The sequence below is a fragment of the Bacillus rossius genome, chromosome 2 (genome assembly GCF_032445375.1).
Source record: "Bacillus rossius redtenbacheri isolate Brsri chromosome 2, Brsri_v3, whole genome shotgun sequence".
NCBI lineage: Eukaryota > Metazoa > Arthropoda > Insecta > Phasmatodea > Bacillidae > Bacillus > Bacillus rossius.
Window position 1 is genome coordinate 113,267,324 of NC_086331.1, and position 15,878 is coordinate 113,283,201.

Here is a 15,878-nt window from a genome sequence, read left to right on the forward strand (position 1 = left end):
TATCTTCCAACAAAGTATTATACATATCACTGAGTTTTGTGAGAAATTATAAGAGATTCTCTTTTAGTTGAGACATCAATGTTGTTCATTCACTTCCATGTAGCATAAGAACTCAATAAGACTCACTTGCATATCTATCATCCCAGTTAGTGATATGTTTAGCTCTTTAACATATGTGTCAGTTCATCTGTCAACACGCGTAAGTCATTCGTAACTGCTCTGATCAAACTATAAATGTACTTTTTATTTACAGCGTCATCATCTTCTCTAGGAGTGGCCGCTCTTTTCAATATCTTCCAGCTTAAATCACTGTTAGCTTCACGAGTAAAACCATGCATGGTTCTTGCATATGTTTAAGATCACTGCTATTAAACTTGGATATCATGACTTAGGAAAATAAAACTATAAATTAATCGAAGCACATCGGTAACGGCCATTATGTAAAGCAAAATCTTTAGCCATAACTATGAAGGCATGCTTGTTGGCACCATTAAAACCATGCCCACAAATATTTCTGAAAGCTCATATCCATGTACACAAAGTCGGAAAATACATTTTTGAATTAAGATCATCAGTTTTAAACACAATTATGAGATTACAGTTATCCCGCATCAATTGTTTTCGCGATTGGATGTACGTTTTCACCAGTAGGAACAGTCGACTTTATAGTGGATACCCATAAATTAGTATTTTTTTCACGATTGCCTGCTTGTCACAAAAAACATCAACCAAAACTAGTACAGAGTTGGGAAATGCTTGACTGGGATCGAGCACGTAGTCATTCTCACCAATTTTTAAAACCATATTCTTACACAAGATATAAATGTTGATGTTTCGGCTGATCTTTAGACTTGCTATATAAATACAAGTTTTCAAAACCAATGCTATTTGAATGTTTAAGAAGTGGAATTTAAGAAGTGAAATAATTAGTAAAATTTTGCCAGGGTTTCAAAGGAAAGCCACTCTACATCGAATCGTGGAAGGGTAATCGGGGACCGAAGCATGCGGGATGGTGTTTTGTGTGTGGTTGGACGATTGAGTTCTGCGAAGCAGTGCATTGAGACCAAGTAACGCGGCAAGAGTCGAACAGTAGAGAGAGCCACTATCGAGTCGAGCTCTAGATGGATGAGTTAAAAGTGTATTTTTCGAAGATATGATTAATTTGTGTACAGACTTTTAGATTGTTGCAATTTAATAAATAGTTTAAATAGTAGGTAATAAATCAAACCTGCAATTAAAAAACTGGGTTATTCCTTTAGGACCTGTGTTCCCCACTTCTATCAATATATGTATATTTTTTAAACGACTGTATACAGATGCTAAATTTCCAACAAAACATGTTTTAAATTATCTGTTTTGTGTCAAAAACTATTGAATTATTTTCCCAAATATAAAATATAGAAATAGATTATCGAAACCTATATATTTGAGTATGTGTGTATTTTTGTTGCTCGTTAGTAAGTTTATTAAAAAAACATATTAATATGAGAATAAATCCTTTGTCATGCTCTTTTACTACACAAAGTCAACACACACGTATTTGTTGCTGTTGGATACACACAACATTTTCGACCGCAATAGAAAAACTGTTATCTGGACATCAAAACGAAAACTTATCAAATCATAAATTACAAAACCTCAAACCTAACCTTTTTGAATACAAATTTAAAAAAAAAAAACGTTAATTTATACCACTAATTTTGCAAATAATATGAAATTGTTTTCCTACGCAGGATGTTTGTGTGTTATTAAAATTCTAATATTACAATCCCTAGAATTTGTGGCAATTTTATATTTAAAACACACTACGAAAATCTTAATATGTGAAATCAATAAATCAGCATGTTTATAATAGGATTTCTTTTTTTCTTTTTTTTTACTGAATTTCTATGCTCGACTTTCTACTTCAGACCTCTTGGTGGCATGTTCCACTGCAAGAAACGTTCAAAGGCTGCGATCGTGTCATGATTTTTGTAACAGATTGTATATCTACTCAGTAATAAAATTTGGTTCGGTTCCCATAACATGCAATGAATATTACTTAGCTATTCAATTGTATGGGAAATTTGTGATAGAGTTACAGCAAATTACCTATGTATTAGACTTTTTATAGTCGATTTAGCGCACTTATATGGCCACATGTAAATAATGTGATAATTAATATTCTACGTTTATTAAATAGACCATACATAATTGATCAATTAGCTATAAAATGGTTTCTGAAATAGTTGAAAATTTAAATACTGGTCAGTAATTATAATTAAATACAAATTTTGATATATAATTAATGGATTCATGGTAAATTTCCTATTAAATGGTATGGTGATAATATATTCCATTTAATGTCAATATTTTTTAAAACCTATTTTAAAGTAAACAGCTGAGTCGTCACGAATATGCGCAACGAAGAAACATGTCGTACCAAGAAGCATGCAATATTAGCTGAGGTTTTGCTCAGTCAATAAACATTTAATATAAAATAAACAATTCAATGTTTATTATGCTGTAAATTTACTGTGCTGTTCTCGTTTGCTTCAATACAACAAAACTCATGAATATAATATATACTTAGAACATTCAGCACAAAATAACAAACAAAGCAGCCTTAAATATTGGACTGCAATAGCAAACTGACAATGGACTGTCTGCTCGTCATAGGCAAGTGATCGAAAGTCCCTCCGGCTAAGTGGAATCCCCAATATCGCATGTACTCTTGTCTTTATCTTCTTAATTCTGAGGCGTTTTCCAACATTCCCATGTATCAATACTTACACCTAGTTTTCAAACCAAATTGATTTACAATTTTACAGTCTTTCTGTGACTACAACCAATATTTCAGTAATATTTTCAAACTTGTTTTCACCGGTCACATACGCAGGTTTCTGAAAAAACTTCCGCCCAAAAATCTGGAAAAAAATCCCATTTCGAGGGACGAATTCCCGTTATGAAAAAAAATTTCCAGTTATATTCCTAACAAAATGCCAGCGGGTATAAATGTCCCCAAAGAGGCTTAAATTCCCTATTAACGTGCCTCCAATAAGCCTCCGGAGGGGAAATGTGACCTTGACCTTGAAGTAGGCGACTATTTGGGATGACTTTGACCTTGCACTCGGCCGCCATATTCTATTCCGCCATCTTTTTACAAATCGTTCCACCGTTTTTACTTAACACTCTCTCCTGACAATTTCTCAACAGTGTTAATCCTTACTTGGCCTTGAAAGCTGAAATGGAAAGAAAAAAAACCGGTACCATCAGCAATTGAAAGATCCTCGGCCTAGTCTGACTGCAGCAACGACGACAGCGCTGTCAACAGCTGCAGAGACCCCGGCGGCAACAACGCTGACAACTCCAGAGCTCTCGGTTCAGGTGTACCATCGATACCGACAGCACTTGAATAGTCTTTAACGCGTGCAATGTCTTCAGCATCAGTGGAATCGAAACAGAGGAAGCATCAACTTGTGGTATTCCATCATCCAACTGTACCTACCGTGACAGCAACAAAAAATTGAAAATTCGCGAGTATGTAATACACGATTGTATTAATAACTTTCAGCTCAATTCATATCAGTGCAACATGTGTTGTTTCCAGTTATGGAAAATTGAAAGAACACGCAGGAATTGTGACTGTCTGGTTGCTTATTCATCAAGACCAAAATGTATCTTCTGTGGCAAGACGTTTGTGCATATTTTTAATGCGAGGCATCATGAAATATATAATTGTCCTTTCAATGAAACTGTGAACTCCAATTGTGTGCTGTGTTGGGTGAACTTTTGTTATGTGAAAATGCCCTAAATTTACTTGCTTTGATGATTTTGGAATTTTCCCCCAATTTCTAACTGAAAAACAACTGATTTTCAAGATGGTGCCCAAGATGGCATTGGCTGCTAACTGGCGACTCGTGGGTGAGAATTGTAATCCGCATTTAAGATTTTTCAACATGTTTTATTAAATAAGTGTTTTCTAAATACAATAAACATTTTTGCATCGAGCAAGAATCAAACCAAGGACGGGAATCGATCGAGTCAATATTTCAAGATTGCGGACAAGTCGGTGGATGCCACAGTAATAAATACTACTAATGCATTCAAGGGAAAAAAAACTTATATGAGGACAGTAAAGAACAGCAGACGAATATAAGATGGCCTATTCAAGATGGCCACCTTAACATCGTACTGTTTGGCGTAATATCTGCCTTGACTTAAAGTGGTGGGAGGTCAGTCTGTCGGGACCTCCGTGGAGGAAGGAGCTATTGCCTTTTTTACCCTTATCAGCCTTGAACTGAGGATTCCAAGCTCCATGATGTAAAAGCTATTTTATTAAAATTTAATTTAAATGGTGTTTAATTTTTATTTTATTTAAACACATCCCCCCCTCCCATTTTCTGTGTTAATATTTGCGGAATTTTAAGATGGCAGACGTGATTTCATAATACAAGATTGCGAAATTTAAGACGGCAAAAGGTTCTAGATTCCAAAAAGGCGGAAATTCCTGTGAAAAAAATAAGGCAGAATCAAATATGGCTGCCGGGTTCAAGGTCAAAGATCCCCTTCGGAGGCTTATTAGAGGCTTGTAAATAGGGAAATGGGAACATTTCAAGCCACTGGACATGTTTTAAATTGATAAAACAGGAAATTTTATCCCAAAACAGGATTTTTTTCCACGAAGTAAATATTTGCTTTTTCAGATTTTTTGAGATTTTTTGGAGGAATTTTATTTCTATAAACTGGAATTTATGGGTCATTTTGGTTAATTTTCCGCAAATTTGGAGTAATTTTTTGTAAAACTTTAAAGGTCAAGATCAAAGTCAAGGTTTTAAGTTCATCCAAGCTGGCAGCCGTGACGTCACAATCCAAAATGGCGGACAGCTCCTCGACCCCACCCACCTCTCGAGAATAGCTGACCCAGGAGACCAATTTATACACTACTTAGAATATTATTGATGCTTAAATAATAGGCAGGGGATGAAGAAAATGTGCCGCTTTGTGAAAACAGGGAAACTACCTGGCAGGAATTTTCCATATAAACTGAACTGATTACTTCCATGCCTAAAAATAGGCATTAAAATTACAGTTGAGAAACTAAGTAGTGAATATGATATTAGATACAATAATATGGTATTTGAAATTCATAAAGTTATTAGTTAACTCAAGAAATTCTTGGTTGAATAATCGTCCTTACATTGACGAGATCTTGCGTGGTTATATTTTACTCGTTAATTGATTTGACAAATTTCATACAGAAAGCAATAATAGAAAATGCCCTAACAGTCACCGTATGATCACGTTTACATTCCCAACACTCACTAATTTACTTAATTGTCCCCCATTATACCAGATGTTATCCAACAATTGTTTCTTTTATTCCTAAATGTAGGAGACATTTGAACGAACAGCAGAGTAATAATGCGCATGCACAACTTGAAAAACATGTGGAACACGTAATTTGTAACAGTTCTATCAATATACATTTATTTTAAAACATTGAAGTGCAATACAATTTACCTTTCGGTAGTGTGCGAAAGTCTATGTGGGAGGAAAGTCGCTCTTCTGGAAACAAGCTTTTCTCATCAAAATGAGGCGCTCTAATGTTCTTCGCTTTCACAGTCACCCTGTAAACTGTGTTAGGGGCCAGACCTGAAAAAAAAGTGAAAGGGAATGGGTAACATAAAAATTTCATTGTTTTTAACTCCTGATACGTTGTGCACGACCATAAAATCTAGCGTACAGTATATGTATTAATATGTATAACGTATATATGCGTATATATAATTTATATATTTATGTATAAAATCATTATTTATAACTTATCTTTAAAATGATTGATATTTCCAAGTGTGATAGAAGAACATAATGTCATATGACTCTTTAGTGGTATGATCAGTGCCACAAGTCTCCATAGAGAAATTTAAGTGTGAATTAAGCATCAAAAATTGGTTTCACCCATAGGTTTCCAAAAAAACATAAACAGGTTAGGTGAAATGGCCGCACTATTACCGGGCTCAGAGGTTAGCATTACAACAGATATCGTTGAGTTCACGTGTTTACACAGTTTGGCCTGGACTGTGCAAAGACGCTAATGAAAATGCGGCAAAAAAAGCGTGTTAAAAAGTTATTATTGCCGTTTCTTGCAAAGAAGCGCAATGCAGTCGTCTGCAACATGAACTTTACTCATGGGTGAGTGTAAAAAATGGCGTTGGTTCTGCTGAGTTTCTACCCTGTTCGTCTAGCTCCCTCAATATTAATCGTAAATGTTTGAGTGTAAGCCAGAGACTTCGGCTTCGTAATGGTAAGATGCTGGCTCCCGTCTCAAAATTTTTGAAATCAAATTCAACGGACTTCTGATTGAATAGTTTTATTTCGTTCGGGTTTTACGTCTAATTGATAGTGACGTCATTGGAGATGGTAACACAGGACACAGATCAAAGTTATTGGGAAAAAAATTGTCTGTGGGATAAAGTACACACTAACATGTTTTTCGTTATCTTTCTTAAGCAAATAATGGGAGTTATTAACATTTACAATTTTATGGGAAATCGACCGTAAGTCCATGGTTTCTCTCAAACTTTTGTTAAGGAATATGTTTATTGTATAATAAATCTATCATATTTGTATAAAAAATTCCTATACAATTTTACAGGTTAATTAAGTTAAATGTAAAGGAACGTTGCCAAATTGTTTTTTTTTTTCAGTGCAAGTAACCATCGTAGCATATTCCTAGAGTGATTTCGAAACGCTATAAAAATGAAAATCCACGAACCGGATCCGATTCTGGGCACTCTGGATTGCGAGTCCAGTTTACTAACACTTACAATGAATTTTAAAGAGAGGTGCTCAAAGACTAATTAACCCGTCCTTGTAGAACTACACTGTGCAACTCTCTCCTCTGTGGTGTGCAGGCTACAAACTTAGCAAACTACATTTTAGCGGCAGTGAAGGTCTCTGCCTGTCAGAGTATTTATAATTATTGTTATTTGCTTTCAACAAATCATGTTAGCTTATAATCGTGACCGCACTATTGATTCAACGGTAACGGGAATCATCTTTTGCGAAGTTTGACACCCTAGTTCCGACCTCAAGAGCGTAGTTGGTTGAAACGCTAACTTCGATGCGTGGGTTCTAGGCTTGAATCCCGCCGTGTGGTGCTTTTAGTTTTCAGATCACGTTAAGTTTGTCTTGTTAATGCCCTCCCAATCAGCTTAATAACAAGCAAATCGTGGATGTTACCAAAACAACAACACAACAACAATAACAACAAGCTCAATTTTGAAGCGCTCTTGAGATTGTCAGGTAATATCTTAACTCTAATGAAACTCATGTCACAAGTACAGTTAATTATGTGCATCTAAAAAAAGGTTTGTTCTTATTTACTTTTTCTTAAGATAAGTATATTAGATTCCCACACAGTAGAACCCTAACACTTGAAATATTTTGATTTAGTTTTCCCATAAATTAATGTTGACCTCTTCGTATCTGCATATCATGTTACATTAAGCAGTATTTGCCCTTTCTACTTAGCATGTTTTAATATTTAACTGTAATCGTTAACAAAAATCTAAATCAACTAATTTGTTAACATAACATCAAGCGTCATGCCATTTGTAGATAAAAATTAAAAAATATATATATTTTCGATAATTTCTCGCTGGTACGCAGGGATATTTTTTCCTAACGTAACTTAAAACTAAGTGTACTTGGGAGAGGCCTAAGTAGGGAAGACTAGGTGCGTGTCAGGCCGAAGCCTAAATGCCTAATTTTTCAGGGTTTTAGCCATGTATCATCATGTGCTAGGAGGGAATTTGCCAGCCATAGCAGCAATTGATGAGAGGATTAAATCCCTTCACTCTTAACTCTAAACTAAAACTAATACGTCCAAAATCAGACTATATACCAAACACTACCGAACCATGATGCTTTCTTTTACGATACCTGAGATAAATAACTTTCAAACAGGTGATATCCAATGTCAGACATATAGACCAAGCATCTCCGAACCAAGAAGCCTTCTTCATCGAAACTTGTTATATATTTCTACCAAACATAACGCACTTCAAGCAAACATAATAAAGAGTCTTTGAACTAATGGATATACATTATGGATGGAATCTATTACAAGAAAATAAACCAACTAACTAAGCTTCTCTCACATATACTTTAGGAACAAGAATCCCTCAAAATTGTTGTACCAAGACCATAAGCTGCTGGAATATTAAGGCATCAGTCGTAAATATAGTCTTAACGATGCAAAATTAAAGAATAGGACGTACATTTGGTCTAACATTAAAAAAAAGAAGTTTATTTTAGAGCACATTAAAAACAGGAAACAAATTTGGAAGCACGCTAAAAAAATTAAGCACATTTGTAAGCACAGTTAAAAAAGAAACACATTTGGAAGTGCAATAAAAAATTAAACACATTTGGAAGCGCATTCAATAAAATAAATTACATTTGATAGCACATTCAACAAAAAAGGAAGCACATTTGACAAAAATGAAGCACATGTGGAAGCACATTCGACAAAAAGGAGGCACATTTCAAAGCACAATCAACAAAAAGGAATCTCTTTTGGAAGCACATTGTACAAAAAGGAAGCACATTGGACAAAAAAGAAGCATATTTGGAAGCAGATTCAAACGACAAAGCACTTTTGGAAGCACATACAAAAAAAAGCACCGTTGGAGGCACATTTACTAATGGAAGTTGTATTACGAGAACTCAGTCTTAATAATAAATCAGATTTAGATGAATAAAACAATAAGTTTTGAAAAATGTAACCGATTTTTTTTTAATTTTATACACATGCATTAAAAAAAAGTCTTTATTTTAGATAGCCAGCTTGCCCCAGTTCTTTGATTATGAAGGCTACTTCGTTTATGTGCGAGTAGTTTCCTCCACTAATCGATGCCATTAGCAGTCTCAGAAAATCGACGAATTTGTTAGGATCTTCCCATGATGTGTAATCAATTTCTTCTGTTTTCATGGAATGTTTATTATTAATAGTTTGAAGATCTCTAAAGTCTTCTCTTTTATCGTCTTTTATCGTCTCAAAGTCACTGTCGCTATCATCGTAGCTATCAGTATTATCATCGACGAAAAGCACATTTTTATTTCCCACTGGATTACTGAATTATTTCGAAATATTTATGTCGAATTTTTTCTAGGAAAAATCAGGAACACTCGGAGAATACCAGCAGTTGTCATGCCAGGAATAACCAGAAGCACTAGGAGAACACCAACAAAATATTTACAGGAATAATTGGGAGAACACAGAGAAAACCAACCAAATTTTGACATGAATAATCAGGAGCACATGGAGAAAACCAACGCACGTATTGCCAAAACAAGATCAGTAAATATCAAAAAATCACTTTAAAATTAAAATTTTCAAAACAAATTTTGGCTTGAGCTAGAACTCTATCCTTGCTGAAACAAAGAAGTTCACATGCTAACAGAAGTTTATTTGTAATTTTTATTTCTTAAATGATTTTTCGAAATTTAGTGAGCTTGTTTTAGCAAGATGTGCGTTGGTTTTCTCTGTATACTCCTGATTATTCCTGTCAATATTTTGTTGTTTTTCTCCGTGTGCTTCTAATTATTCCTATAAATATTTTGTTGGTGTTCTGCTGGCGAAACAACTGCTGGTATTCTCCGTGTGTTCCTGATTTTTTTCTTGGAAAGATTTATGTTGGTGTTCTAAGTGTGCTTTTAGTTATTCCTGAGAAAACAATCACTGCATGAATTTTTTTGAGATGAGACAAACAATTTTATTCAGAGTTTCGTTTGACTATTGAAATTCTGTTGATATCAGCATTTAAAATATTTTTTTAATCAGGTATAATTAATACAAAAATGTTTATTACACAGACGATTATTTTTTGTTGAATGTACTTCCATATATACTTCCTAATTGTAAAATGTGATTCCAAATGTGCTTCCTTTTTGTCGAATGTGACTCCAAATGTTCTTCCTTTTTGCTGACTGTGCTTCTAAATGTACTTCCTTTTTTTAGTGTGCTTCCAAATGTGCTTCATCTTTGTCGAATGTGCTTCCAAATGTGCTTCCTTTTTGTCGAATGGGCCTTCAAATGTACTTCTTTTTTGCTTAATATGCTTCCAAATAAGCTTCCTTTTTTAATGTAATTCCAAATATGCTTCCTTTATGTCGAATGTGCTTCCAGATGTGTAACCTTTTTGTCGAATGTACTTCCAAATGTGCTTCCTTTTGAGTGTGCTACCAATTGTGCTTCCTTTTATGTCGAATGTGTTTCCAGATGTGCTTCCTTTAGGTCGAATTAACTTCCAAATGTACTTCCTTTTTGTTGAATTAACATTCAAATGTGCTTTCTTTTTGTCGAATGTGCTTCCAAATGTGCTTTCTTTTTTTGAGTGTGCTTCCAAATGTGTTTCCTTTTTAATGCTTTTCTTTATGTGTTTCCTTTTTTAATTGCACTTTCAAATGTGCTTTCTTTTTTTAATGTGCTTCTCAATTTGTTTCATTTTTAATTTGCTTCCAAATGTGCTTCCTTTTTTAGAATGTGCTTTCAAATGAGCTTACTTCTTTTTTAATGTTAGACCAAATATAGATCATTTTCTTATGATTGTGCGTCGTTAAGTCCGTACTTACGACTGATGTCTTAATATTACAGCAGCTTTTTGTCTTGGTATAGTAATTTTTGAGGAATTTTTGTTTCTTAAGTATATGTGAGAGAAGCTTAGTAGATTGGTCTATTTTCTTGTAACAGATTCAACCATACTGTAGATCCATCAGTTCTGAGACTCTTGTTTAGTCTGCTTGAACTGTGTTATGTTTGTTAGAAATACCTCGTGGTTCGGTGATGCTTGGTCTATACGCCTGATATTGGGCATGCTTGGCGAATCTACAATTTGTGCCTGGCCAGCTGCAAGATGTTTATCTCCAGTAACTGAATGTTCCTGACACCAACTAGATGTCCTGATCATAAACTGTAAGTGCCTGGGCAACAAACTGAATGGACCTGGCCACATATTACGTTCCTGGTCACTTAATATACATGGTTAGTCTACTGTTAAGTGGAAATGCCATGAAACACATGTCAAAGCATGTAACAGACACGCGCATCATAAAGACTGTAGAAATCGAGAGAAGCTAGTAATTTGTTTATTTTTTTTAATTGCAGAATTTTCGCGATAATATTTTTATTTTTAATTTTGTTGTTCTATTTCTCAAACCTGTCACTTATTTGGTAAATTTAATAAAATATATTTTTTTTTTACCTAATATAACATGTTTGCCTTATACTGGGATCTAACCATGGACAGGAATAGATTTATTCAATTAGTACATTAATATGCTTTTTTGATGACTTTCAAAATTTTTCAGGAATTTATAGCTAAATAATTACAGAATTTGAAGATGGTGGTCGATATGTCATCATGAAGTACTGGAGGCTGGTAGATGAGGAATCTAAGCCGCTTTTAGAATTTTTCAACATGTGTTATTAAATAAGATTTTTTTTAACAAAAATTAACTTTTTTCCTTCGACCACTGATCGAAACAAGGACTGATAGCGATCGAATCAATCAGTGAATTAAATTGAGATATTTTTGATAATGTTTGAATTTTTTCCGAATTTCTAGCTAGGCTATAGCTAGACTCATTTATAAATGAGTACAGATTTTCAAGATGGCGGTCAAAATGTCATCGGTTTACTGGATACTCATATACAATGAATTTAAGCCTCTTTTAGGATTTTTCATAATACATTATTAAATAAGTGTTTTTTCACCTAAAATTAAAATTTTTGCATCGAGCAAGGGTCAAACCAAGGATGGAAATGGATCAAATCTAGCAATATTCAAACAAGCGATATTTGTATATTTTTTATTTTTTTCCGAATTTCTAGCTAATAACTACAGACTTTCAAAATGGCAGGGAAAAATGATGGACTTGGCGTCATCTAAGATGGCTGCCGGGGTCCCGATCATAGGCATCGCACGGCGGACACGCCCGATCATAGCCGAATCCTCATGATTGGTAAGCCAACTTGCCATCAGCCATCAAGCCGTAGTCCCATAAGAAATACATTGCACCAGACTCGCCATTTGTATAATACTGTGTTGGTTTTTTTTCGGGGGTGACTTTGAACGCCGAAGTCCCTGACCGTTGGATTGATCGTAATGGTCGAGACGACAGAGCTCTTTTTCGCTTGCCTCCATGTTCACCTTACATTACACTATGCGTTTTTTTTTTTCCTTTCGTGTGTAAGTTCCGCCACTACCTATGATTTGCCAGAGTTGAGACACAGAATTGAAGAAGCTATTGCTTCTATTACTCTGGACGTGTTAACCAAAGTGTGGATGAACGGATACTGGAGTCGACCCACGACCTACGACTATCATGCGGGACGCATCCGCGCATACGGCCACCCACGATTATTGTTTTAGAAATGATCCGTTTACATACATGTATTTTGTGAACAGTAATTTCTTTTTATATATTTTTTACTTTTTGTGTGTGTGAGGGATTTGGTATTTTGTACCGTTGGTATTGTGGTACAGTCTTTCTGAAGGGGACAAAGAATTTGTATTGTACGTGGTTTTAATTTTTATAACCAGCTCAAATTGAGAATAGCATTAATGTAGCAAATAAAGTTAAATACTGAAACCGGAAAATCTATATAAATAATAATGTAAATGTTCGTTCGTCCAAAATCATAACTCTCCGTTAGTTATTCACCAATTGCTTTGAAATTTTGACCCAACGTTGTATTCGAATATGCGCGTGTTTTTATATACCTAGTCACACCTGTGACAGGTAAAAAGGTAGATACAAATATAGATAGATAAAATCATAGGTTTTTAATATTTTCATTCTGATATATGTATATAGAGGAGAGAGGCAAAGAGAGATATAGAGAGTTATATATATATATATGTAGATTGATATATAAAGAGATAGAGAGAGATATAGAGATATACATACAGAGACAGAGAATTAGAGAGGAATAGAGAGATGCTTTGTATCTGTAACTATACTTCAAAAAAATTACCAAAAAAAAATTGATTGAGGCATTGCAACACATGCCGAGCATTAGCAAGTTCAAAATAAAAAGGAAATGTAATAACAAGGTCACACTATGCTCTTAAATACGCGTATATGGCCGCTGTAGTTAAATTCTCGGATCACTCGCCTCCCACAAAGGCGAAACGGGTTCCGCTCTCTGCGGGATCGAACCTGGATACTACAAAAAATTTAAACGAGGTGGACGTTTCCGTGGATCAGCGTGTTCTTACGTGGTACTTCCTTTTACCCAACCAAATAATTCTATTGACTCTCTGTTATATCATCATTCTTTATAGCCTCTAATCACCTTGTTATCTACGAAATGTTAAGCCCATTTATTTATCCATGCGATGGAAAATTATCTACTGTTTTCTAATCTTTTTTAACGTCCATATTTTGATAAAATTTTGGAAAGGTTGGCTCAGTTGTTAATTTTCATTTTAATCGCCGTGTTTTAGTAAGAAGAACATAAATTTTACTTTGCTTAAAACAAATCTCATTTCTGTTGTTTTTTACTGTGAGTCAACGAATACCAAAAATCTTTTGGAAAACGAAAACAAATAGGACTAGTGTTTTCATGCCCTGATTGAAAGCACTGCAAACGAAGCCATGAAGTGTAGTTGGCCCGGGCCAGACTCACGTGAGCTGGACTATTCAAGTGAGCTGCAGCAACCACACTACACGTGCCGGCAGTGGTTCTGCTGCTGGTTCGAGTCCAACTTACAACATGTTTCTTGTGTCCGACATAATATAGTATGTCAATAAGCTCAGGACCTAATGTAATAAATAATTACGTGATGAATACCGTTACTTTGTCCTTAACTTTCAGGATGAATGCAAAATTAAATTTTCTAGCTTAAAATAGCAGGAAAGTAAGAAAGTTTTTTGAGCAGTTATATCATACATTTCTATTGAAACATAACAAAGAAATCATAACTTTGTAGTTGCACACCAAAAGATACGTTTGAAATATTTATTCTATATATTTTTAGATTCTCTCAGCATATAACAAAAGTATAATTAGTATATATATAGGGATTATATATATAGAGGTTATATATAGGGGTTATATATATATGTTTTAAAAATGATAAGACGGATGAGAACACCAAAAATTTACGTGATTACATTTGTAATCAGAATGAAATTGATGTTAAATTTAATGAAAAGTTAAATACTTTTAAGTTTAAATTAATAAAATCACATTTATATAATTGCGAAACAACTACCTCAGATATACTAAGACAAACTATCAGTCATGCAGTCCCTAGACAGTGGAAGAAGTTTTATACAAAGTCAGCAACGGAAAACAAGGTATCTGTGGAAAAAGATTAATATCCGTCGGCAGGGTTCAGGGTGAGGTGCCTGGTGCCGGTCCGCCATCTTGGATTCTGACGTCAAGGCGGCCATTTTGGATTACTTTGACCTTGACCCCGGCTGTTATCTTGTATCTGCCATTTGGATTCCGCCATTTGGAATTTTACATCCACCATTTGGTTTTCTAGTAGTTTCCACCATTTTGAATTACGCTAATGTTACAATTTTCATTACAGCCGCCATCTTGAAAATCCATAATTATTATCCGATTTTAAGGGAAAAATTTTAAAATTGATAAAAAATTACTAATCAAATTCTAATAAAATATTAATTTAAAAACGAACTTATGTCATGTAATAAAATCATATTCAAATATTGTTTTTGTAAATTTATATTTTTTTACCAATTCGAATAATAATAACGAATTTTCAATATGGCGGACAATTTTCAAAATGGTGGATATTTTTTATTAAAATTGAGTTATTTTTTTCATTAATTTTAAACTATTTCCCGAATTAATAAGTTAAAAACTATGGATTTCCAAGACGGCGGCCAAACGAAAATTGCAACGCTAGGGAGTGGAGTGTTATATGGCGGAAAGTTCTAGAAAACAAGATGGCGGAATATTTCAGAAACCAATATGGCTGTTCAATAAGGTGGAATCTAAGATGTCGATCCAATATGGCCACCGGGGTCCAAGTTATCGAAGACAGTCACCTTGATGTTCCAATCCAAGATGGCGGAAACCGACACCTCACGAGAATCTCTGCACTCGGAGGAACTAGTCGGTTTAAACTCCACAGCTAGAAGCCAGTTTATGGACCTACCAATATACACTTCTTATGTAGTTAAGAGTCATTAAAATGAGAACAGGTAAAGTTAACCAAAAAAAACTTCTAAGATGATCTACAGAGATGGTGCATCTGACTTTCTAAGTGAATGGTGGTACTGACAAAAAGACGCCCACCAGGTTCTTGGGTCAGGTACTTCAAAAGGATGACAGCATGGGTTGGTAAACCTGTGGGTCAGGTTAATGCTCTCCAGGTTGGGGTATCAGATACTTCAAAGAGATGAAAGTGAGGCTTGTTAAACAAGTGGGTCGGTAAGATGCCTACCAGGTAGGTGTTTAATGTACTTGAAAGAATTGGAAGCGTGGATTGGCCAACATGTTTGAGGATGATGCTCACCGGTGATGGTGTGTCGGTACACGCCCGGCTTCACCGTGCGCACCTCCACATTGTTAACGCACACCACGTGTTGGTGGTTGCTGTTGCTTGGCAGCCACGAGATCACCGCAGAGGTGCTGGTCACGTGGCTAGCCCGAACGTTCGTCGGTCCCAGGGGAACGTCCTTGCCTATCACCATGGTGCACGCTGCGTCCCGCGATGTGCGTCGGTTCGGCGTCACCGAACGCACGCTTATGCGGTGAGGCTGCAGAAAAACACCGCCAGTCAACACTGCACTTGGACGCGTCTCTCTTGCGGGCTGCTGTAGTAGCGCCGTCCTAGCGTCGGATACGAGAG

General features: G+C 35.3%; 1 protein-coding gene across 1 annotated transcript in view; it reads right to left on the reverse strand.

Annotated features, from left to right (window-relative positions):
• LOC134528958 (uncharacterized) overlaps positions 1-15,878 on the reverse strand; it is a 267,148-nt gene that overhangs the window by 60,085 nt on the left and 191,185 nt on the right. Inside the window, exons 17-18 of the mRNA XM_063362626.1 lie at positions 15,543-15,786; positions 5,503-5,634 (exon numbers count right to left, since the gene is read on the reverse strand). Coding sequence (XP_063218696.1) covers positions 5,503-5,634; positions 15,543-15,786 — 376 coding nt within the window. The remainder of the gene's footprint in view (positions 1-5,502; positions 5,635-15,542; positions 15,787-15,878) is intronic.